Genomic DNA, 22,831 nt, shown 5'->3' with positions numbered 1-22,831 from the left:
CGATATGTTTCTCAGCAGAAGGAACTGTGGCTGTCACAAGAGGTGCTTGAATCTCAGTCAGAAAAAGGAGGAATCCGTTGGCTGCAAGAAAGACAAGAATAAAAGCCAGGAAAGTTTTGTCTGAAAAAGAGAAGTCCCAGGAGAGACAGGTGGACATTTCATCCACGTCTTCATTAAAGCCGACTGTAGCCGTCTCGTTGGATGTATTGGAGATAGAGCCGTTTGAGGAATTCAGAGGTTCAGCCATCACTCAAGGTAGAACACAAGCTGCTGTTTGAGAGGATGGAGGTCTTCAACGGAGTAATTGTGAGGAGGGGGCCATGAATGAATCAAAGCTCGTTGAGGAGAGCATGTTTAAATTATGTCATCGGAAAAAAATGCTCTTAAAAAAATTCCTTCATCATAAGTATTTTTTTGACCTTTATATTCAAAAGGTATAATCGTGATTTCCTACCAAATACCTGTCATTAGCTTTCAAATATAATGGAAAGGCATATTTTTGTAGTGATGGTTTACTTTGGTTCCCTGAATTATACATAGGCATCTAAAGTGCATTAGCATCATATTGAAGGACATATGGAAATTATTGTACGTCATGCATTTGAATATACCAGAACATTGCATCTGAATTGATGAAAATTGACATATATTTGTTCGGCTTCAATTCTAATGTCATTCATTTCTGTGACTTTTCATGCTGTGAGGAAATCAAGTAAGTCACAGAATCATTAAATGGATCTGTACAAGAAAGGTAATTTAAACGCAACTGCTGATTTCTCATGAAAGAACATGTAAAAAGAGGTTGCAAGTGCTCAAATTGGCATAAATGGCATAGCACTTCTGACCTTTTGCACTCTTCTTCCAAGCATCGCAATTCAAAAAGCTCCTGCAAAGACAAAAAAATAGAGCAAAGAAAAGCAACACATTGTACCATCTAGGCAGCCTCAAGATTTAAACAGCGACTGATATTTTTATTTGAATTAAATAAAGTCTTGTACATTTCACAGCTATAGGTGCCTACACAGTAAGCAAAACAAAATCTACTCTCTGTCCGTGTGCAGAACCACTCCACAGGGTAGCTCAAGACAGTCATGTGAATATAGGTGAGGGGGTAGAGCTGTGGGCAAAAAAAAAAGTACTCCTCCAAAGATCGACTGATGTGAAAAGAATTAGATGAGGTCCTCAGTTTGTGACCTCAGGAGGCATTTTCATGCAGATTCCTTCCAAAGTCTATTTCTGAAAGAAACGCGACAACATGTTTCGAGAAATGATCATGCTTTGAAGGTGGATAGCTGAAGTTCTTTGAAATGAACACAGACTTGATTCATTATACTTTAGGGATATGTTAAAGCTCCGAAAAGTTTTGTAATGGCACTTTTCAGTTAGTGATATACTTTGGAAATGTCTCTTGAATGTGCAATGACATCCTCCATCTTGACTTTCCGCTCGTTGCTCCACTTCCAGAGGCTTAAGACAGAACAGCATGGGAGCTCTTGATTCCGACCATGTTGTCTACACTGACAGACCGCCTCATAGACGATTTACTCAGGTCTTTGTACCTGTCCTCGCACAGCCTGGAGATAGCCTAGAGAGAGAAAACAAATGTAATGACTGAAAATTGTTTATAATGTCTCAACACCTATGCCACTAAGTTGTTGCTCATCATTTTAGCCATGGCTGCACACTCATTTGTCTTTAACAGTTTAATTCATGTGTGCTTTTCTTATCTATATTTCATAAGTTATATGAATCTTCATTACTGCATGCTTTTTTAACCTGCTATGCCTTTTTGCTGTAACAACATTTCCCAGCTGTGGGACTAAAAGGATTTCTGATGATATGTAACCAAATATGTAATCCATTATAATATCTAAAGCAACCCTCCCAACCCTGGTTACTACTTATACAAAACAAGGAGACATGATGCCAGATTTGGAATGCAGCCTTGGGCATCCTCACCTCCAGTTTTTGTGCCCGCTTGTTGCTCAGCGGCTCTAGAGGGAAGCTGAGGTTGTTTTCGTCCGCCAGCGAGCGCAGGTCGAAGTAATACTTGGCGTAGACGCTGGCCGGGACGTTGATGTTGAACTGGAGCAACTCCAGGAAGTGACGCTCCATCTCGTTCCTGCAGAGAATAGACATTAAATGAGTCTCCTCGAGTTTAGTTGCATTGGACTGCAGCAGCAGAATGGTTCATTCATGGTTGAAAGAAAACACTCACATGTCCTCCACTGTGATGTCTTTGAGGATCTGGCAGTAGTCGACGTTCCACACAGCCTGGTCGTCCCAGACCTTGGAGGCTAGCAGGATGGCGCCGAGAACGATCCGCTTCCAGTTACAGGGACAGATGTCCATCTCAGCGTACGTCAACAGCCTTTCCAGGTATACCTAACACAGAACACATGCTCAGTTGCTGTGAATGATCCGGGCAAGAAGTGGTCATTGAATGGACTTTGTACAAGGAAGCTTGCAGGGAACATTTTGATTGCGCAGTTGCCTTCTCACATGCAGCTCCTTTGGGTAATGTCTGCATAATTTCAGGGTTGCAGTAAAAGTGATGGAGATTAGAGGCTCTGAATCTGCTGTAAACTCACCAGAGTGACGATGGCGCACTCAGCAGTGAGCTGCGCCGAGCTGAAGAGCGTTCGTATGAAGCGGTAGATGAGTTTGTGTTCGGGGTCCACCACGGAGTAGTCGTCTGGAACCTTATCCCGCTGTTGGGCAGAGTCATTAGTCAATCGGCACAGAGCAAACGGTAAATGTTCTCGGTCTGATCAAACGCCTCGACTCACCGTCAGCGGGTGCTTCTTCTCATCGAATATGTCCAGCGTGCGGTTGGAGTCTCTGCAGGAGAAGGACATAAAGCAAAGTTAAATATTATAGGATTGTTTTCCCCTTGTACCAAAAGGCATACCTGTGGGGGTTTAAATGTGTTTGGTTTTCTCACTTCAGCCTTACACTAAATGGCATTTCAATTATATGATGAACACATCTATCTATCTAACTTACTGACTGCCTATGGCTTATCGGAAAACCATTATAGGTTGATAAACCATGGTACAAATTATTTTTTGTTTTCAAACTGACTGACTACCTCACTGACTAGCTACCTGCCTCACTGACTAGCTACCTGCCTCACTGACTAGCTACCTGCCTCACTGACTAGCTACCTGCCTCACTGACTAGCTACCTGCCTCACTGACTAGCTACCTGCATCACTTACTAGCTACCTGCCTCACTGACTAGCTACCTGCCTCACTGACTAGCTACCTGCATCACTTACTAGCTACCTGCCTCACTTACTAGCTACCTGCCTCACTGACTAGCTACCTGCCTCACTGACTAGCTACCTGCCTCATTGACTAGCTACCTGCCTCATTGACTAGCTACCTGCCTCACTGACTAGCTACCTGCCTCACTGACTAGCTACCTGCCTCACTGACTAGCTACCTAGTGACTAGCTACCTGCCTCACTGACTAGCTACCTGCCTCACTGACTAGCTACCTGCCTCACTGACTAGCTACCTGCCTCACTGACTAGCTACCTGCCTCACTGACTAGCTACCTGCCTCACTGACTAGCTACCTGCCTCACTGACTAGCTACCTGCCCTCACTGACTAGCTACCTGCCTCACTGACTAGCTACCTGCCTCACTGACTAGCTACCTGCCTCACTGACTAGCTACCTGCCTCACTGACTAGCTACCTGCCTCACTGACTAGCCGGCTCCTAACAAAATGGTCCCATTATGATAGAGATGAAGATGAAACAGTATTAAAAACACAACAGCAGTGGAATGTATGATATATAACAAACTGTTCTTACCTGTTCTTTATGTGATAGTACATGGCCAATGCGACACTGGAACAAAGAGAAACCGACATTGATAAGCAGAGAACCACTGGTTGTGATTTCAGCCTGGCTGCGTTTGAAATGTCTTCCAATATCCGCCGTAACTTTACCGGCTGCTATGTATCACGTTTGTCGGAATGGGACTGAAGCACATATTGATATTTTATCTGCATTTTAGTAAAGAGGCCGATGTAAGACATTGCTAACAACGGGTTAGCGTGTCAGCTCGAAGCAGAATAGCTGAAATAATAATGTTTTGAGAAGTGAGGGACAAAGCCCATGACTCTTTCCTTGTCCCATGACCACAATTTGCTCAAAAGGAAAGCAGCAAACTAAATTACAAAAGATAAACTACTACTGTGAAGATATTTCAGAGGCGAGGGAGTGTCACTTACCATTTGATCGTGCTCTTGAGGTTGGGCTGGCTGACGGTGCTGTCATCGATGAATATTGTTGAGCAGGAACTGTACTTCTTTGTCAGCTGCCCAGGGGACATCTGCAAGGGAGGAGGGAATGGAGCATGCTTACAATGAGTGGAGGGATACCTGTTAAAGTTTGGATGTTTTAAAGTGGGGCTGTATGAGGTACTTTACCCTATTCAGTGTTTTACCTACAGATGCTGGAATTGGGAATGTGCTGCGTCTTGATATTGCTGCTCCCACCATCACAAATTACTAGGGATGTAACAATACCAAAAACTCACGGTACGATAATATCGCGATAAAAAGTCCACGGTACGATATTTATCGCGATAAAAAGTACGATATTTATCGCGATATTGAAAAATAAAGGGAAAAATCTTCTTGATTTTATTTTTCTTTATTAAATAATAAATCTGATTTGTACAGCATTTTAGTAGAATAGTAGTATTTTAAAGTGTCAACAATATAATAATCAGATCCTGCAATAGAATAAATCAAGTTTCACTTTAGTTTTTAACTCAATTCTAACTCACTAACACATCATCAAGGTTATCTTTTAGGAATATGAGCATGTCCACATTTCAGGTAGAAGATGGGATGTTTGGGCGTTTACAATATCCCCTGCTGTGGAAAAACTCTCTTGCTTGGTACTGATGTTGCTGGGACAGAGAGATATGCTTTGGCCATGGGTGACAGCAGTGGGTCAAACTGTGCATTGTCTCTCCACCACTTCAAAAACAATACAGTTTTTGTCAAGAAGGTGAGGCTTATTGACAGGGCGAGATATAAATATACTGTTGGTACTTGTCTATGTCTCTAGGTATGTACATGTAGCCCTGTAAATACGATGTCCTTTTGTGTTATGTTCATGTTGTAACCTACTTGCTGCCAAGTTGGACAGGTCTCCCTTGAAAAAGAGATCGATGATCTCAATGGGACCATCTGGTTAAATAAAGGTTTAAAAAATAAATAAATAAATTGCGGTAGATTTTGTCAGTCTCACAATGGTATTGAGATATTTATTTACCGCGATATTCGATATATCGTTACATCCCAACAAATTACATTACTTAGCTTCAGATTACGGATAAGTACCTTAAAGAGCCCCACAGCAATACATCCTTTTAAACATTTAATTAAGCGAATGGCATTTCTGGTTCAAATTTCGCCCAAGTGTAAGAAAAACGTAAGCATCAAGTACACGCAGACCTGTCACTTACATGATTCAAGTAGTTGCTTTTCCTCTTCTCACGCACTGAAATATTAAAAAATAAAATAAGAAGTCAGTGGGTTTAGGAGATTCAGAGGGTGTAAAACAGACTATTGGTGATGGCTTTAGCAGGGAATATTGACCGTCTGTCTGCGACTTGTTGAGGAAGAGGGTGCTGGCTCTGGGGTGGTCTGATGGGTTTGACTCTTGGGCCAGCTCTGTAAGAACAAGTGGAAAGCATTAAAATACTGACTCGGTTTGTCCCAAAAGTCTCCATAATGATGCTATGTTGCCAAGTGTCCCAAAAAAGAAGCCAAATGATTCATCACCCACCGTCCGGGAGCTCCCTGTCGCTGATGTGCTGCAGGTAGGTGCCAGTGTCCTCGCTCACGTCCTCGGTGGTGGTGATGGGACACTCCTCCAGCTCCACCTCCCTCCTGTGGATCTTGGGACTCTCTCCAGGAGAGATGCAGCAAGACACTGAACCTCCCATCTTTGACCTACAACAGTCCTGCTACAGCCAGCAATGTTTCCCATACAACTCCTGCAGCTTAGGTTTAATCTAAATCCTCTAAGTGGCAGTCAATGAAAGAAACCCCAATCTAAAGCTGACTGACTCTTCAGATAAAGCATTTAGTTTACTAGGACCCAATCTAGCCTGTATTTTTGGCAGCAAAGTGAAGAATTCTGCTTCAGAGTTGAATGGGATTTAATGACAGCCAACTGGGTGTCTGCAGTATGTGCAGGACAGCTGACATTTTCAGGGCGTGTGCGCAGCATAGCACTGGTGCACTTTAATAACAACAACACGCGTGAACTTAATACTTTTTGGGCGTTAAATGACTAATATTAGCTAATGTTATTGAATAAAAGCTAACATACAAAGTCACAGGCTCCTCTAGCTCCCTCCATAGCTAGCCGGCTAATGCTAGCTTCCGCAGCTCAATCCATTCCTGGCTTGCATGGAATAATTCATATTTTACTGCAGTTACAGTCCCTGTCACACTTAAAGGCTTATCTACAAGAATACACTTTACATTACCCAACTGGAAACAACTCCTTGGATCAATAAATACGTGAAAAGATAACGAGTTTTGGAATTTTTAAGAGGTAGCCAACGTTAGCTCTCATCTCGTCGCATTTGCAGGAGACACGTCTTGTATGTCAAATTCAACGCAGCACTGAAAGTTCAGATATAACTTCCGGCTACTGATTTTCAAAGTAAAAGTCCTCTTGTATTTGATGGTGTCATGGTCTTAACATTCTTATTTAGTGAGTGACGTATATTTTATATCTGGTAATGTGTGTGCTAATTATTCAGTTCAAAATTAAAACCGTTAACTTCATGCAAGGACATTTTATTCATAAAAAAACTATACTTAAAATAAAAATCCTGATTTCTCCAGCTTTTAATTAAGTTAATTTGCTTATTTTGTTCAAGTTTTACATTAATTCAGAATAGTATTACTTATCTTATCTTAAAAACCTGTAAAAAAATATATACAATACAATATGCATCATGGTTCTGAATAGAAAACGCCCCTCATGTTAGGTTCAAAAGTGTTTATGTGATGAAGCTTTTATTTCCAGATTGCCATGCTTTTATTTTGTGTACAGGAACGCAGGTAAAACGGAAACTGTGTTGGTGCTATGTGTTGTGGTTGTGAGCTTTGCAGGCACCGCCCCCTTAATTAAATAGAAAACACGGCCGTTGAGAAAATCCTTTGCGTGTACGCCCATTTTAAAACCAGGCTTGCTCATTGGTCACTTTTAGCAAAGCTGTTACATGATTGGTTGAAATTGCTCATTGATGAGGAGTGGGCTGGGAAATGAGTCTTGCAAATACGCTACAATGTTTAATAACGCAAAACCTCTGAAGTTGCTTGTTCCTAAAAGAAACAGGAAATGTTATGATGATTTAGAAGAAACAGACGACGGAATTATTTAAACTAAATTGGCACTGAAGTACATGCAAACCACCAGAAGATGGAGGTATTGACTGAGTAAAAGTGCCAGAAGCCTTTCCAAAGAAAGTCAGAAATCAGGAAGCTTGGAATTTTGAACAACCGAATCTCAAATGAAATGTTAGAAATTGGGTCAGGGAGACTATTACATTATTCAAGTAAAAAATAAAAATAAAATAAAAATACATTTGTTTATTTTTGAAGGTTGATAATTCTGGTCCACACTCCAATGCAGTAGAAGGCGGTAATGCACCTTTAACGCTGGTTGCCAACTGCCATAAAAATCAAAAGAAGAAGAACCATAGTGCGCATGCGTGAAGTCGGTAAAATACACCATTGTTTTGTTTCTACCCCTTTTATAAAAGCATGGCTCTGGTTCCGTACGTAGAAAATCCGTTACCTGCGCTTTCTAAACTCCATAATTCATCAGCACAGTTTCGCTTTGCTAACCATGACCTCCATCTTACCCAGGACTGGAAGAAACTCGGGGTAGCAGCGGTTGTTTGGGATGCGGTAAGTGACACATTGGTGTTAACATTAATAGCCTACTAACGTTTTATTATTTGACTACAAGTATATTACGTTTTGTTTCCCAGGCTGTTGTTATGTGCATTTATCTGGAGATGGGGAAGGTGGAGTTGAAGGGGAAGGAGGTCATTGAACTCGGAGCTGGCACTGGATTGGTGGGCATTGTTGCAGCACTGCTTGGTGAGTTCACTGTCCAGGAAATATGAATACTGGTCATTCAATGTCCCATTTTTAGCCTAAATCATCATTTATTCACGTTTTAAATGAGATGCAAGTATAATTATAAGACATAATGGAGACATGTGAAATGGGACACCCTAAGCTATAGGAAGCTTGAGAATAGGGCCCGAGACAATAAACATTATATAGCAATAATACATATTGCATTGAGACGTCATGTATTATTCAGAGACAGTACAACCCTTAAGTCTGCACTTTGTCCTTTTCTAAAATCGTTATTCTTCTTGTGCAACCTTTCTAGGTGCAAAAATAGTGACCATCACTGACAGAGAGCAGGCCATGGACTTCCTGTCTGCAAATGTGAAGGCAAACCTACCCCAAGACACCCAGGGATCAGTGGCTGTGTCTGAGCTGACTTGGGGAGAGGGCCTTGAACGTTACACAGCAGGGGGGTATGATGTGGTGCTGGGAGCAGACATCGTGTACCTGGAGGACACCTTTGTGCCGCTGCTGCAGACTCTGGAGCACCTGTGTTCGGACACTTCTGTGGTTCTACTGGCCTGCAAGATCCGCTACAAGCGAGACACAGACTTTCTGAGCATGCTGAAGCAGCGTTTCACAGTAGAAGAAGTCTACTACGACAAACAGAGGGACATCCATGTGTATAAATCTTGGAAAGTGCCACCTCGGAGGGATTTGTGACATGAGTTTTCACTCATTCATTTGTAATAATTTGCTGTTTTTGCATAATAATCCAATAAAATATTCAAATATTACCAGAAACACATTTATTAAGAGCTGCCAACAATGTCAATATTTGAATAGCTCTAACATAATGCACTGTTTTATACAAGTTGGTGCTGACATTTAGAAAGTGTGAATACAAAATTAATGATAAGCAACATAAAAAAAAAGCATACTATGTCATGACTATACATAATACAACATGGCATTCCATTGTGATGACATTTATTCACGGTGAAGAAGTCCTTTTAAATTGCTCGCACTTAATCCTCTTCTTGATAGGTGCAATCCAGACGTTTTTGATGAGATTGGAAGCTCCACATAACTAAAACCGTCCAATCAAATGAATGATAACGCCTTGATCATTCATAAGCAGCAAAACACCCATGTACACTTTGTGATTAGCAGTGTTTTCCTGGTGTGAAATGTGGTAGGATTGCTTAAGCGAGGAAAGTGTGCATCCCACTTCCTGTAAACAGAATTTGGAGACAGCCTCTTGCTTATTCCTTCAGAGACCTGGACCCGCTACTGTACATAGACAGGTCCAGATATTCTTATTACACACCAACCTGAACCCCAGGACTTTTCAATTATACAGAATTCTCAATGTGACATTACATGTTCAAAGACAGTATAATAAACCAACATATAAAGCAATCTCTGATTCCAGTGACGGGCAATGAGTTTAAGAAATATGGAGACAAAGTATTTATTTCTTTGTAAAGAAGTAAGGCTCATTGTTTTTGATTTGCACTAAAAAAGAATCTAGGAATGAATGAAATCAAACTTTAAAAAAGCGGTGTTTTCCGATGATGTTCCGACACTTGGTTAGGATTACAGAATATATTGAGTGTTATGAACACTAGTGTATTAGGGGGGAAAGCCCTATTAAGTGGTCTAAAAATAACCCGGATGATATGCCCATTCTTAACAGGCACGTTTTTTAAAGTCATTAGTCTGTAAAAAATCCTTCATACAAAAACATTATTGAAAACAGTTTTATCACAAACTGTAGTTTAACCATTTGTTGGTTGACATACTTGCATGAGCTGCATTTCGATTTAATTAATCTGTCCCGAAATCAAAAACAATGAGCCTTCAGTAATATGTTTGTGAACATGCATCAGAAAGAAATCTGTAACCTTAAATGAGAGCTTTTGACTACTTTGCAATGTGTCGTTACAACCCAAACATACTGGTTACATTTTGTGTTCATCCCGTATCAAGGCAAAGTCCATTTAAAAAATAAAATGGCATTATGCAAGCAGATCATCTGATGCATAAAACAAAACGCAGCTAAAAAAATATCAAATGTCCCATGACCTGGCCCGTCTACATTTCAAAGCGTTAGTAAGTAACAGACGTTAATGCGAGTGATAGAGAGCGGTTTCGGTTTCAAACGTCGCTTCTCCCAAACAGTCTTGGGGAGATTCACCTGTGAAAAGGTCCTTGGCGATGGTAGTGCAGCCGCTCCCTGTTGCTGGTGTGTATCCAGGCACCGGTGACTGGAATGCTTCCCTTTGGTGACATCGCAAACAATAAGAAAGGAACATCCTCATTGTTCATTCAAGGACCCTGTTGCCTTTCTGAACATTCCTCCGACTTTTCATGTGTGTTTTCTAATCCCGGCGAGTCAATTTACTGCAGTTTTTAAAAAGAAAGCACAAGAGCAGAAAAAGGGGGCGTGGCACCGAGATGCATGGCTCCCGTGCCGAGTCTCTGTACATGGGGACAGACGCTTGCTTTTGCCCCGCGCCCCCCCTCTGGCAGGCACTTGCTGATGTTTCTACTCCGATTTGTGGCAGTATAAGTCTTTAAGGGCTTTCAGTTCCTCTATGAGGGTTTTGTTCTGGTTCTCCAGCACGGCCACACGGTTCTCCAGACACTTGACGTACTCCTTCTTCTTCCTGCGGCACTCGCGGGCTGCCTCCCTGCGTGACAGTAGGATATGTGTGAGTTTATTTCTGTGGTTAAGGTCTAAACATAAGCTACAATGACCTGTATGGCCTAGCTTCTTATATTTTGCATTGGCTATAACAGTAAAACAAAGCAATATTTACATGAAATACAAATAAAATTGAATAAAATAAACTTGCTGATATTGAATTTATTTCCAAATGCTGCAATTATGTGGATGTGAGACGTATTATAATGTATTTAAGATCCACATTTAATTCAAAATAGGGTGTACTTGCTTCATGATTATAAATAGATAATGATCGTGGCTTGTAATTGTCTAGAAATTACAATAAAATTGTTTATCGAAACTGATTCTGGGACAAGATATCGTCCAACAAAAGCAGTTACTGTGACAGGCCTAACTGTCACACCATCCTGAATGAATCACACCAACTACAATGCATTTACCATCTGACAATAATAGTTTACAGAGCAGCACCTGGTGTCATTTCATTTACTGAGCCAACATTGACAGTCAGCTGAAACCTGTCCTAAAGATGGTTATGTGACACTGAAGCATCTCAGGACTTGCAACCGTTTGCCTGGAGACAACACAGCGTTAAAAAGAAAAGTACAAAGTATTAAGTAGGGATGCACGATAATTATCGGCCTGATAATTATCGGTCCGATATTAGGAATTATGACGTCATCCCGATAACAGTATTAATAGCCCCGATAATATACAATATATTTTTTGGGTAAAAAAAAAGACAAAAATACTGCGGTGTGGGTGGATTGGGATGAGGGGCGCTTGTTTTTCACTCGGCTCCTCCCGTTTTGCCAGTACTGTGGTATTAGTGGTGTAGGAAGAGGGGAGTTTTTCACAAATCCAGCGCTCCCTAACTCATGCCTGGCTGTGACGTAAATGGTGTGCGGCCGTGAAGCCAGGACAGTAAACAAACATGTTGTCGGTGGTATGGGCGTTGGAGCTATGTGCAACTCAAGGCATATGCTCGAACCGGAGCTGCCTGGACGCTGCAATCATGTTGCGCACTATCCGAGCTGAGTGTGCTGACTTTTCGTACAATGTCCCACTGTCTGGCTTCCTGCATAAAGTCAAGTGCTCGGCGCAGTTGTGGCGAAATGTCGCTCCTCTGTTTTCATTTAAGCAGCTCCATATATCCATTAGCGCAGCTAGCTAGCACCAGATGCTAACAACAACAATGCACGTAAGGTCTCTCTCTCGCTCGCTCGGGCCACACATACACACACCCTCCCGGTCCTCCAGATGGCCGGTCGGTGCCTGCCGGTGAGCGTGGAAGTGTGGTCTGCCACAAGCGGGCAGCAGGAGCGGGGCTGTCAGCATCAGCTTGTAGATGGTATTTTAAACTCGATGCGCTCTGAAACTACGGGGCGGCCGAGGGAAAAAAATACACATGCGTTAATCGCGGTAAAATAATTAGTGGCGTAAAAAATGTTTTGTTATTGGTATCGGTCTTGAGAAGCAGGAAGTTATCGGTATCGGTTTCAAAAAAACAATATCGTGCATCCCTAGTATTAAGTGAACCTCGTGACACCCTTACCTGTTTTTCATTAGTCGGACCTCCCTTTTTCGCGTGACTTCCTCAGTGCCGCCTCCTCCTGTACCCATTACAGGCGAGGTCGCCATGACAACCCCCGATGAGATGGCGCTGGTGGGGGCTGTGCGGATCTGATAGGCCTGGACGTCCCCAGAGGCAGCTGACAGAGAAGAGTCACAGAAAGAAAAAAAAACCCCACTTTGACAGTTTTTCAAAACTCATGAATTCTCCTTTATAATGCTTCAGCAGAACATGTTTTTAATAGTTTCCCCACCTTGTACAACCACTTGGTTGCTAGGCACCAGGATCTGCTGCCCGTCGCTGGTCTGGGCGTATTGCAAGATGGTGGCCCCCGACTGGGCCGTGTTGGACATGGTCAGCGTCTGCAGGCCATCTGTGCCGTTATTGGCCAGCTGGATGGCCCCACCCTGGGTAATGGCAACTGCAGAGGGACATAATAGTGTTAGAATCAGTCTCAAATTAACTTAAACTCAACAAATCCACTGCATAGGATAGAGAAAGGGCAGCGCCTGATAGCAGGGAAGCTTGCATATTTCAACACAAACCACTTCCTGTTTTCTCAGTATGTAAAAGTACTCACTGTACTGGCCATTGCTGGTTTGATAGATGGGAGTGGGCATTGTAACCGTGGTGATGGCAGGGACTGAGTCGTCCTCTGACTTCTCTTCTTCGATTCGAGCCACTGCGGGAGGGTCCGACGATAAATCGTTCAAAATCTTCCTGTGGAACGGCACAATCGCAGAAATATATCAACAAGCTTTTCAAGGTTTTTGCATAAATGCAACAATAATTGGATTAAATTAAAAAGCATCAGTTATTATCTTTCTAAATTCAGACATAAAAACCCCAAAGATAAGATGTTACACAGACCTATAAGAAGGTCTTCTGGACAAGATCTCTCTCCTCTTCTGACAATCTGTCACGCTGTCAACAGATTCCTGAGAGTCCTCACTCTCAGCAACAGTTGAGATCTGTAAGCAAACAATAATCATTAAAGTCTTATTTTAACAGCTTATTTTTTTGGGACATTGTTACCTGAACAGTTGTCATTAATAACAACTGACTCGTTGTTAAACCAATGCACAGTGTTGAGCGCCTTTTTTTAAAAACAATAGCAAAAAGTCCATATTTGCGCTTTTCAAATCATACAAATTAATGTTTTCAGGTGCAAAGCAACTTTTAGAATTCGGATCAAACATGTTAGAAAATAGTGAACATTCTTTAAAGCTAAATGATTATGAACTGTAACAAATCAAATATCAATGCATAGGGGTTTTCTCTCACCTGTACTGTCTGGACTTGTGGAGACTGGATGACTGAGGGCTGAGCAGCTTGGATCACCCCGTGCACTTGCACTGTCTGACCGTTCGGTAACTGCACTAGAGTCACTGTAGGACCACTGGTTGTCACCTGGCCAGCTGCTATAGAAGCCTGCAACCATGACAACCCTGAGTCATTCCCTATCTGTGTACAAAATTCTCACAAGAATCAATTATTTTACATCAGGTATTATGTTTCTTATATTGAAACGTGTACATTTATTTTGTAAAGATTTACCTGGGCCAGAGTGATATGCTGGGTCTCAGACTCCGAGACAACTGTGTCACCACTTTGCTGTGTGTCTGAACCAGCCTCCATTGTCATTTAAAATCTGCAACAAGTAAGAAACTGCTTGTCATCATGTTTAAATAGGACTGTGCAGCACAAACAGTGAGAAAGAGGTCTTTGGTGTACAGAAAACACTCAGGAGGTTGTACCCTGTCCACCAGGCTTGTTGATGATGTAAAGGAGGGTGTGGCTTAGCTAAACATGCTAGCATACAATTCATAGGTAAAACATCGTATACGTCTTCGTAAAATAATGTGTCGCATGTTGTATTGACGTTCATCAACAATATAACATACATGTGCATATTTTAAACATGATACAACATTTTAATAAGGCTCGCACATTCCATAAACACAGAATGCTAAAGCTAAGTGCCTGACTAGCCATGTTCTCGAGTGTTACCAATGTACAGATAGCATGTAGCTAGCTAGCTTCAGCAGTATGAGCTTCATTGATTCTGTTAGCATGCTAACCAGCTAGCTAATGGAAGTGCATTGGATGCTAGTACATTTATTAAACATTAATCAAGGCTCTATTGCAACTCTTTATTTCCATTTTTAACAGCTTGTTTTGCAATATGGCAATTTGCTGTGGAATTACACAGGTTTTCAAATTAACATTACATTGAATTAATTAATAACGTTAGGTTGCTAGCTGTGAACATTTATGGAGGGAAATGTGTGCATGCATTGAATGCCAGTTATGTTTGCAACTAGAGATTTTTTCTCCCACTTTCACTTACCAGTGGTTGGAATATGTTCACGTAAGGTTAGTATTAGAATACATGCATTTGCTTGAATAATTGCTTCTGTGACTTATTTATAAACAATGTATTAAAAGAAAAGAACATTCAAGCCCACTCCCATATTAATACCTATGTCTCAGTTGTGCTGCGAGCCTTGCAGAGAGAGACTGACTCATTTTGAGAGCCTCTGCAACACCGCCGCCATGATCTCTTTGTTGGCATTGAGCGGATATTAGGCGAAAATAACTTCTCTGGGCAGCCATCTATCTGTTTAGCAAACATCGGATGCGTATCCTCTTACCAACACAGACTCGCTTCGTCACTCCCGGGTCTACGGAGCTCCACTTTTATTCAGACCGACACGTAAGAGACCGCGTCAGGCTACACCTCCGTCGCGTCACCGAGAACAACAACACGGAGAGGAGGACGAGGGAGACGACGACAGCGAAAATCAGCTTTGTCGACAGGACCCGACCGAGATACGGAGATATCCGGAAAGTCACGGAAGTTGCCGAGGTAAGGCTGAAAAACCACGGAGGTAGCCGAGAGAAGTGCTTGAGTTTGTGCAACTCATCTGAGCATGCGCCAAGTTTTTAAGTATAAATCTATTTTAAAAAACAAAATAACTCATATATCTATATATAAGGCATTTTGGAGAACCATGGACATGTAATACATAGTTCACTGCTATCATTTTTAACTGTGATATGAGAAACTATACTTTTATAATAATGTAATGATTTTTGTGTGCAAATAGATTTTTAAACAATGCGAATGTTTTAAAACCTTGCAAAAATGATTTACTGAAATTCAAACATATAAAGCTTTCTGACTATACTGTTAATCAAGAGATGTGAAACAGAGGCACCTAAACACCCATATTGATTTCAACAACTAATGTACCATTACGTTTACAAATACACTAACATTTCATTTCAAAATTACATGAAATATCGTACCTAGAATTATTCTTTTAATAGGTCAATTCATGTCACGTGTACATGATCACATGTTCGATTTTAAAACATTTTTATTTTCTGTAAATATCTTGCATATTGTTGAAATTGCAATTATCTTATAATCCACATGGTGGCAGCAAAATCCTTCTTTATTTATTCCATGATAGTCAGCATTGCCCCATTATGTTACACTTGGCACATGTCTCATTTATCCCAGCCTGATATGATCTGTGAATGGCACTGATCTTAACTGTGACACTGGCTTTGTCCCACCAAACCATATTGTGATTTTAATGACAAACCAGTGGGCTACAGCCCTGTATTACTTATTATGTGTTCTCTTTACTGCCCTCGTGATTCACATTACATTTGCTTTTCCTTGGTCGTCGAAGCTGGCCATAAAATGTACTCATTAACTGTGTCACTTGGTGTATGTGAGGAGGACCAGTGCTGTAGGAGCCAAATGGGTTCTAAGCTGTGGCAGCTGGTCAAAATCCTGCGGGGAAAATGAGACTTCAACCCAATTTACGACCATCATCTCTATGTACGAGGTCATTTCGGAGGCCTTTTAATACGCACACACACACACGCACGCACGCACGCACGCACGCGCACGCACGCACACACACACACACACACACACACACACACACACACACACACACACACACACACACACCACACACACACACACCACACACACACACACACACACACACACACACACAAGTCAAACATACCCATCTTCACCTATCGAGTGATTGACTACACCACTGGTGCAAGCATACTCACTGGTGACCCAACCAATATTGTGTCCTCTACCATAAAACCTGGATGTGTAGGCAACAAAAGTATTACATTTTGCTATTTTCTTATCAAAGTAAAGCACCAATAATGTACCGTGCAGTCGTCTTCTCGTCATTAAAACCCTTTTATAGCAAATATCATATATATGTGTTGCAATCCAGCCTTCTTATCCGTTTCTGAGTCCATGTCAATAACCTGATTGGACATTGATTCCCCTTAATAATGACCAGCAGCTAGGATAGCCTATAGGCAGACCATAATTAGCCTATGAGTGGGGAGGTGTCATTAGTTATCACTGAATGTGCACTTGGCTCTGCAAGCTGTGCACATTCAGATCATTTGCAGTGTTGCTTTTCCCTCCCATGTGAAAATAAGTCTTCAATCTATATGCATGTTGTGCACATTTGATCAATTTTGCACAATTCTTATTCCCAAGATACACTTATATCAAGGTTGCCCGCAATAATAATAATAATACCATAATCTAAAAAGCTTTTGCAATTTTTCATTAATGTACATCTGCTATCATTATTTATGTAAAAGATGGAAAAAAACAGAACATATTCACATATCTGTCATATTTTGGCCATTGTGTTTTATTTAAAATGTAGTCCATTAATTGTCTGTGTATCCACTAATCTTCTCCGCAATGAATATTGTATAAATACATTTTAATTCTGTCTCTAAATCCAAATCTTTTCATGTTTCTCAGTTGAAATCACATGAACGCACAAACACAATCAGCCCGTGCTTGCATTATTCACTTCTTTATCACATCACCATCACATTGGAGTGCATATCAACATTGTCAGCGCGCCTGGTGATTACAGCAAATGTACGACTCGGACTGCTAATGCTGGCGAGTTCTGGCACGGAATATCTGATTGCACGCTTTACCAGCAGCAACTAACCCTGGCTGTAAATCACTGCAGAAAACACCCACAAACAGCCGAGTAAAAATCATGCCACAGACGTCCAAAATGGTGTAGGAGGAGGAGCAGGATAGGAGTTTAATCTTCAGAATATGAAGTAGAGACCTGACTCCAATCCATAGCCCTTTCCTTTCCCCTTAAACCCAGCTGTCAAAGCCCCTGGCTTAACACAAGCCTCCAAAACCCCATCGACAGCAAGCCCTATGACACTTCTTCTCCCCCAATTTTTCACTTCAAGTCCTATTTTCTCTTTCCATATGTTTCAATTTTTTTTTTAAATCACGACCTTGTCTAAATCATCATCTTGGGTGTGTGTAACAAGCACACACAATAACATGCATGACATATTCCGTCAACATTTAAATGCAGTCTTCAATCAAACCCTGTGGAAATATCATACCTGCCACTCAAGCAGGGCATTATGGGAGATATGGGTTCATATGTGCAGGAGGGAATATGAATACAGAGGGGGGAAAACATGCAGTGCATTTGAATACCACTGACCTTATATGCATGCTTTTCTTTGTACGTGGAATTACCTGAATCGCATATGAACCAGTGCACCTGGCAGACGTTGCCATGGATACCGGGCCCCCACAGTGTGTCTATTTCTCTCTATCATGCACACACAAGCGTGCTTCTCAAACCTGAAGTTTTCTGAGATATCTAGGGAAATTTTTTGAGGTGCAGTATGGAGCTGCAGCTGCGAGGCAGGAGTTATCTAATACACCAAGATTGTGCTGACCCAGACCTCTTGCTAATCTTGGCTGGAGGCAACACCGTGTGTTGGGCGATCTCAATCAATCCGTCAAGGTGTCAGCTCCACCCTCCCCTCGCTATCTCTGCCTCCTGCAAGGATTTTTCACCCGCTCCCTTCCCCCTGCTGCACCTTCCAGCCAACCATGCCTTCTCTTCCCCTTTCTTTTTCAAAGGTTATACTTAAGGGTGTTTTCTTGATACAATACCCGCATGTACGGAAGGCTATTTGTGCCAGGCATAAGGGGGGGAAAATAAGGGGATGGAGACTTTTTTTAATATTGGCATTTCACCAGACAAAATGTCAAGTATTAGGTCAAACTTTAGTTATATTTGGCTTACGTAGTATTTTCTTTTCTTTTCCAACGGTTCATGTTTTAACATTCATTTTAACTTTCTTCTTTGAAAAAAAATGTAAACTTAATTTTCAAACTTTCTTCTCCAAGTGCAAAATAACCAAAATCTTGCTCTTCACTTTGTTCTCCTTATGTCTGGCCCTTCTGTACACATGCCCTTAAGTACATTGCAAATCGTTTTTGGTCATTGTGATTATTCCTCCTCCAACTAAATCCACAGTCCTTGTTCTGTGCAAAAATTAATTCTGCCGAATATGAAACTTTTGCAGTCTTAGTTTGACAAATAAGGAGGGACACTTCCGAAGTTAGGGTATTTTATTCATGATTTTCAGAACAAAGATGCCCTGACAAATCCACCAGCACAGGTAGTATGAGAAAAATAAAGAGCTTTTTGAACATTAAAACATGGAGACATGTCACAGTAGTGACACTAAATACAAATATGAACCTGAAAATGACCACAATAGGTGTCGGTATTGGCAGATACTCTAATTTAAGATATTTCCAACACATCTCAGATACAAATAGCAAATAAGAATAACATATATTTAAGAAAAAAAAGAAGCCTAACAGACACTTGGCAGTGAAGAGTGCAAACTTGAATTGTTCATCCTGTCACTCTCAATATTTTCAGCTTTGCAGCATGTGTAGTTTTCTCCTTTGACTGCCACAGAGTTTGAAGCTGGTCTCAGGTGTTTCTTTATCGGCCGTGTTTGTCTTCACACAGGTAGACGGGCTCTTCCCACTCTTTGCCACGTTCGTCAAAGAAATTGGACTTCTGAAGCCATCTCGTCTGGTGAGGAAGTGCCGGCTGATACTGGGCTTCTGTGGAGAGAGATAACTGCTCATTCAGGTATTCAAACAAACACCTAAGAAGCTCTTCAACGTAGATATTACATGTTTAAAATACTCTATGATGCAGCCAAGCAAGTCGATTTAAAGGGGACCTATCATGCAAAATGCACTTTTTGATGTCTTTTATACATAAATAAATATGTGTCCCCGGTGTGTCAGGGAACTCACGCAGCATCAGAAAATAAAACCCTCTCTCTTTTCCTCTGTACCCAAATCTCTAAAAACGGGGGTACAACGGAGCAGATCCAGATATGCGTCCGATATGACGTCATATCGGCAATGCAGACCCACAGCACTATCAGAAACGTTGCTATCAGAACAACCCTGTCTCCTAAAAATTACGTTCCCACAGAACTAAACTGCATTCTTACGGAGCCCCCTAGGGGACATGGAGAAGAAAAAAAAAAAATATTTGAAAAAATTAAAATCTCCGAGATCTCGCAAAACCTTTGCGAGATCTCGCAAAACCTTTGCGAGATATCGCAAAACCTTTGAGAGATCTCGCAAAATCCCTTTGCGAGATCTCGCAATACTTTTGCGAGATCTCGTAAAACCCCGTTGCAGTTTGTAGACGGTCCCTTAGCACTCCTCTCCCTCCTCCAGCTGCAGATTGTGACCAATTATTGATGTTTAGCTCGGACGACGGCGCGTATCGAACTGTTCTGATAAAAACAACTCTGTAGCTCGTTGTCTACCTTGCTATGATTGTAAAGTCATGTTGTTTGTATTTTTACAACGTTATGTTCATGAGTTATTGATCCGCGAAATTCGAATCTGTCAATAACTCAGCTCAGAGGGACGTGCATGTCCCCTCGCTCTGAGTGTTCTCTTGAGGTGTCTTCACTTATGTGAAACCCTTTATATATACAGTCTATATACAGTCTATGTGTGAAACCCGTGCCTATTGCCAAGCACTGATGTTATATCTTTATATTTAAGGCCAAGCTCAAAGTAAAATCGATGAACCACTCCATTGTTGTGGTTTCTGTGTTGCCGTAGCAGCCGAACTGACCAGGAAGTAATAAATGAAAAGTATTGCGAGATCTCGCAAAGGGGTTTTGCAAGATCTCGCAAAGGGGTTTTGCGAGATCTCGCAAAAGTATTGCGAGATCTCGCAAAACATTTTATTTCATTTAATTTAATTTCAAACCTTTATTTAACCAGATTGGTCCCATTGAGATCATAGATCTCTTTTTCAAGGGAGACCTGCAGCATATAGGTTCCACATGAAACATAAAACAATAAAGGACATTATACATTATATTTACAGGATACATTTACATAGTTATAGACATTTACAAGTGGCCATAGTATCAACGAGCATTTCATTTAGCCTAGCTTTAAAAACATGCAGAGGAATTCTTGACTGTTCCAAGCAAGTGGAGCTGTCTTACCTAAGACAGTCCTTGCTCTTGGCACATCTAACAATACTACATCATGCGATCTCAGACAATAGCTGCTTGCAACTCTCTGTGTTATCAGAGAGCAGATAAATATGGGAGTTTACCCAACAAAGCTTTATAAATAAACGTGTACCAATGACTGAGCCTCTTTACAGTAAGTGATGGCAGACCTGCCTTGGCATACAGTGATGAGTAAGTGCTTTACAATTTGTGACAAATCTCAGTGCGCTGTGATAGGCGGCATCTAACTTGTTCAGGCAATAGGCAGGTGCATTCATATACAACAAATCACCATAGTCCAGCACAGGTAAAAAGGTCACAGTGACTAGCCTTTTCCTGGCCTCAAGCGAGAAACAGGACTTGTTCCTGTAGAAGAAACCTAGTCTAACCCTCAGCTTTTTAAGCAGGTTATTGACATGAAGTTTAAAAGTAAGACAATCATCAAGCCAGATACCTAGGTATTTATAACTGGTAACCACTTCAAGTACTTGTCCTTGCATAGTAACAATATCCAAAACAGGCTCTGGTGTCTTTTTAGCTTTTGAAAATAGCATTACCTTGGTTTTATCAACATTTAAAATAAGTTCAGAGAGCTGAGTCTGAATAATGTTAAAAACAGCCTGTAATTTAACACCAGCCTCCTTAATGGAGGGACCTGCACAGTACATCACGGTATCATCAGCATACAAATGTAAAGTAGCTTCATCCATATTTTCACCTAAACTGTTGATATATATGGAGAATAAAAGTGGACCTAAAACAGAACCTTGAGGAACACCATTAGCAATGTTTAACCACTCAGAAGACAGCCCATCAAAGTGAACACATTGGGACCTTTCAGAGAGGTAGTTCACAAACCAACCCACTGCATGGCTGGATATGCCGATACTGAGTAGCCTCTGCTTTAAGATGCGATGATCGACGGTATCAAACGCTTTGGAAAGGTCAATAAATAGAGCTGCACAACTCTGCTTATTGTCTAAAATACTCGTAATGTCATTCACCACTTTCATTGTGGCAGTGATGGTGCTATGTTGTTTTCTGAAGCCTGACTGATGTTTAGACAGGATATCATTTTTACATAAAAACACCTTTACCTGTTCACTCACTAGGCGTTCGAGCACCTTCGCCAGAACTGACAATTTAGAGATTGGCCTATAGTTATTTAAAATAGTTGCCTCCCCTCCTTTTAGCAAAGGCAAGACATAAGCTGACTTCCATACTTTTGGAATTGCATTTGTGCTGAGGGAGAGGTTAAAAGGAGTAGTAAGAGGAAGAGCAATAAAATCTGCAGCTATCTTTAAAAAGAAAGGTTCTACGTTGTCCGGGCCAGCCGGTTTCTTAGGATCTAGCTTAGATAAGGCTTCATGAACAACATTGACAGTAAAAGGAGTAAAACTGAAAGGGTTTTCCAGACCACATTGTTCAGAGTCACGGATTGGGGTGTTCACAGAAGCATTATTATTATTTATTTGTTTAATTATGAATCTTCTCCATGTCCCCTAGGGCAGTGGTTCCCAAACGGTGTGCCGCGGCACACTGGTGTGCCGTGAGCCAAGTCCGGGTGTGTCCGTGGAATTTTGTGACAACCATACATTATTATTGCAATATACAACTACACAAAAATAATTATTTAATTTACTATATCAGTAGGCTACTTTGTTGGTTTATATGTACGTAATCTGCGCGACTTGTGCGTCCACATCTCCACGTGCAGTGCTGCATAAACATGGCTGAGTCAGCGATAACTTTCGAGGAGTGGAGGTATGCCCATTATTTTGAGTTCGTCCGAAGAATAGAGAGGAATGTGACGGTGAGGTGCAAACTGTGTCCAGGCCAGAAGCTGTTATCCACTGCTGTAAACACCACGTCAAACCTCAACAAGCGGTCTGCAAAGAACACATGCTAAGGTGAAGCTAACACACACGCTATTTGTTGTTTGTTTATATCACATAGTCTGTTCTTCTTCTCTGTCTTCTGGTTGTTGCCTGTTTTGAATGACAAATACACACT

At 41.3% G+C, this 22,831-nt stretch overlaps 3 protein-coding genes across 7 annotated transcripts; 1 reads left to right on the top strand and 2 right to left on the bottom strand.

The window, feature by feature from the left end:
• Positions 1-928: 928 nt before the first annotated feature.
• LOC117539272 (cyclin-Y-like protein 1) lies at positions 929-6,645 on the bottom strand. The gene is made up of 10 exons (XM_034205311.1): positions 5,815-6,645; positions 5,625-5,699; positions 5,492-5,526; positions 4,245-4,345; positions 3,823-3,858; positions 2,790-2,841; positions 2,592-2,711; positions 2,219-2,385; positions 1,960-2,122; positions 929-1,585 (listed from the first exon to the last, which is right to left on the bottom strand). Exons 1-10 carry the CDS (start codon positions 5,972-5,974, stop codon positions 1,469-1,471), a joined length of 1,026 nt encoding a protein of 341 aa, XP_034061202.1. The 5' UTR covers positions 5,975-6,645; the 3' UTR covers positions 929-1,468.
• A 1,102-nt stretch (positions 6,646-7,747) lies between these two features.
• Positions 7,748-8,929, top strand: mettl21a (methyltransferase like 21A). The gene is made up of 3 exons (XM_034205430.1): positions 7,748-7,958; positions 8,042-8,153; positions 8,455-8,929. Exons 1-3 carry the CDS (start codon positions 7,812-7,814, stop codon positions 8,853-8,855), a joined length of 660 nt encoding a protein of 219 aa, XP_034061321.1. The 5' UTR covers positions 7,748-7,811; the 3' UTR covers positions 8,856-8,929.
• Positions 8,927-15,228, bottom strand: LOC117539309 (cyclic AMP-responsive element-binding protein 1-like). 5 transcript variants are annotated; one of them, XM_034205428.1, is made up of 8 exons: positions 15,052-15,228; positions 13,955-14,048; positions 13,682-13,828; positions 13,268-13,368; positions 12,978-13,117; positions 12,651-12,818; positions 12,380-12,536; positions 8,927-10,828 (listed from the first exon to the last, which is right to left on the bottom strand). In XM_034205428.1, the coding sequence occupies exons 2-8, from the start codon at positions 14,039-14,041 to the stop codon at positions 10,684-10,686; spliced, it is 945 nt and encodes a 314-aa protein (XP_034061319.1). In that variant the 5' UTR covers positions 14,042-14,048; positions 15,052-15,228; the 3' UTR covers positions 8,927-10,683. The 5 variants fall into 5 exon arrangements, with proteins under 5 accessions (XP_034061319.1, XP_034061316.1, XP_034061318.1 ...); XM_034205425.1 differs by having other exon boundaries at positions 13,682-13,861; positions 15,052-15,227; XM_034205427.1 differs by having other exon boundaries at positions 14,880-15,191.
• Between the last annotated feature and the right edge of the window lie 7,603 nt (positions 15,229-22,831).

This window comes from Gymnodraco acuticeps, unplaced genomic scaffold, assembly GCF_902827175.1.
Source record: "Gymnodraco acuticeps unplaced genomic scaffold, fGymAcu1.1, whole genome shotgun sequence".
Classification (NCBI taxonomy): Eukaryota; Metazoa; Chordata; class Actinopteri; order Perciformes; family Bathydraconidae; genus Gymnodraco; species Gymnodraco acuticeps.
The sequence above is the reverse complement of the archived record's forward strand: the minus strand, read 5'-3'. Positions and strand labels throughout refer to the sequence as shown.

Excerpts from the sequence above, each read along its gene's own strand:
- mettl21a (XM_034205430.1), top strand. The coding sequence starts at position 7,812 with ATGGCTCTGGTTCCGTACGTAGAAAATCCGTTACCTGCGCTTTCTAAA. Across the intron at positions 7,959-8,041 it reads CAGCGGTTGTTTGGGATGCG|GCTGTTGTTATGTGCATTTA; the intron begins GTAAGTGACACA and ends TTTGTTTCCCAG. Across the intron at positions 8,154-8,454 it reads CATTGTTGCAGCACTGCTTG|GTGCAAAAATAGTGACCATC; the intron begins GTGAGTTCACTG and ends CAACCTTTCTAG.
- LOC117539309 (XM_034205425.1), bottom strand. The coding sequence starts at position 14,041 with ATGACAATGGAGGCTGGTTCAGACACACAGCAAAGTGGTGACACAGTT. Across the intron at positions 13,369-13,681 it reads CACAAGTCCAGACAGTACAG|ATCTCAACTGTTGCTGAGAG; the intron begins GTGAGAGAAAAC and ends GTTTGCTTACAG. Across the intron at positions 13,118-13,267 it reads TCCAGAAGACCTTCTTATAG|GAAGATTTTGAACGATTTAT; the intron begins GTCTGTGTAACA and ends GCCGTTCCACAG.
- LOC117539272 (XM_034205311.1), bottom strand. The coding sequence starts at position 5,974 with ATGGGAGGTTCAGTGTCTTGCTGCATCTCTCCTGGAGAGAGTCCCAAG. Across the intron at positions 2,712-2,789 it reads AGAAGAAGCACCCGCTGACG|CGGGATAAGGTTCCAGACGA; the intron begins GTGAGTCGAGGC and ends TCTGCCCAACAG. Across the intron at positions 2,123-2,218 it reads GACATCACAGTGGAGGACAT|GAACGAGATGGAGCGTCACT; the intron begins GTGAGTGTTTTC and ends TATTCTCTGCAG.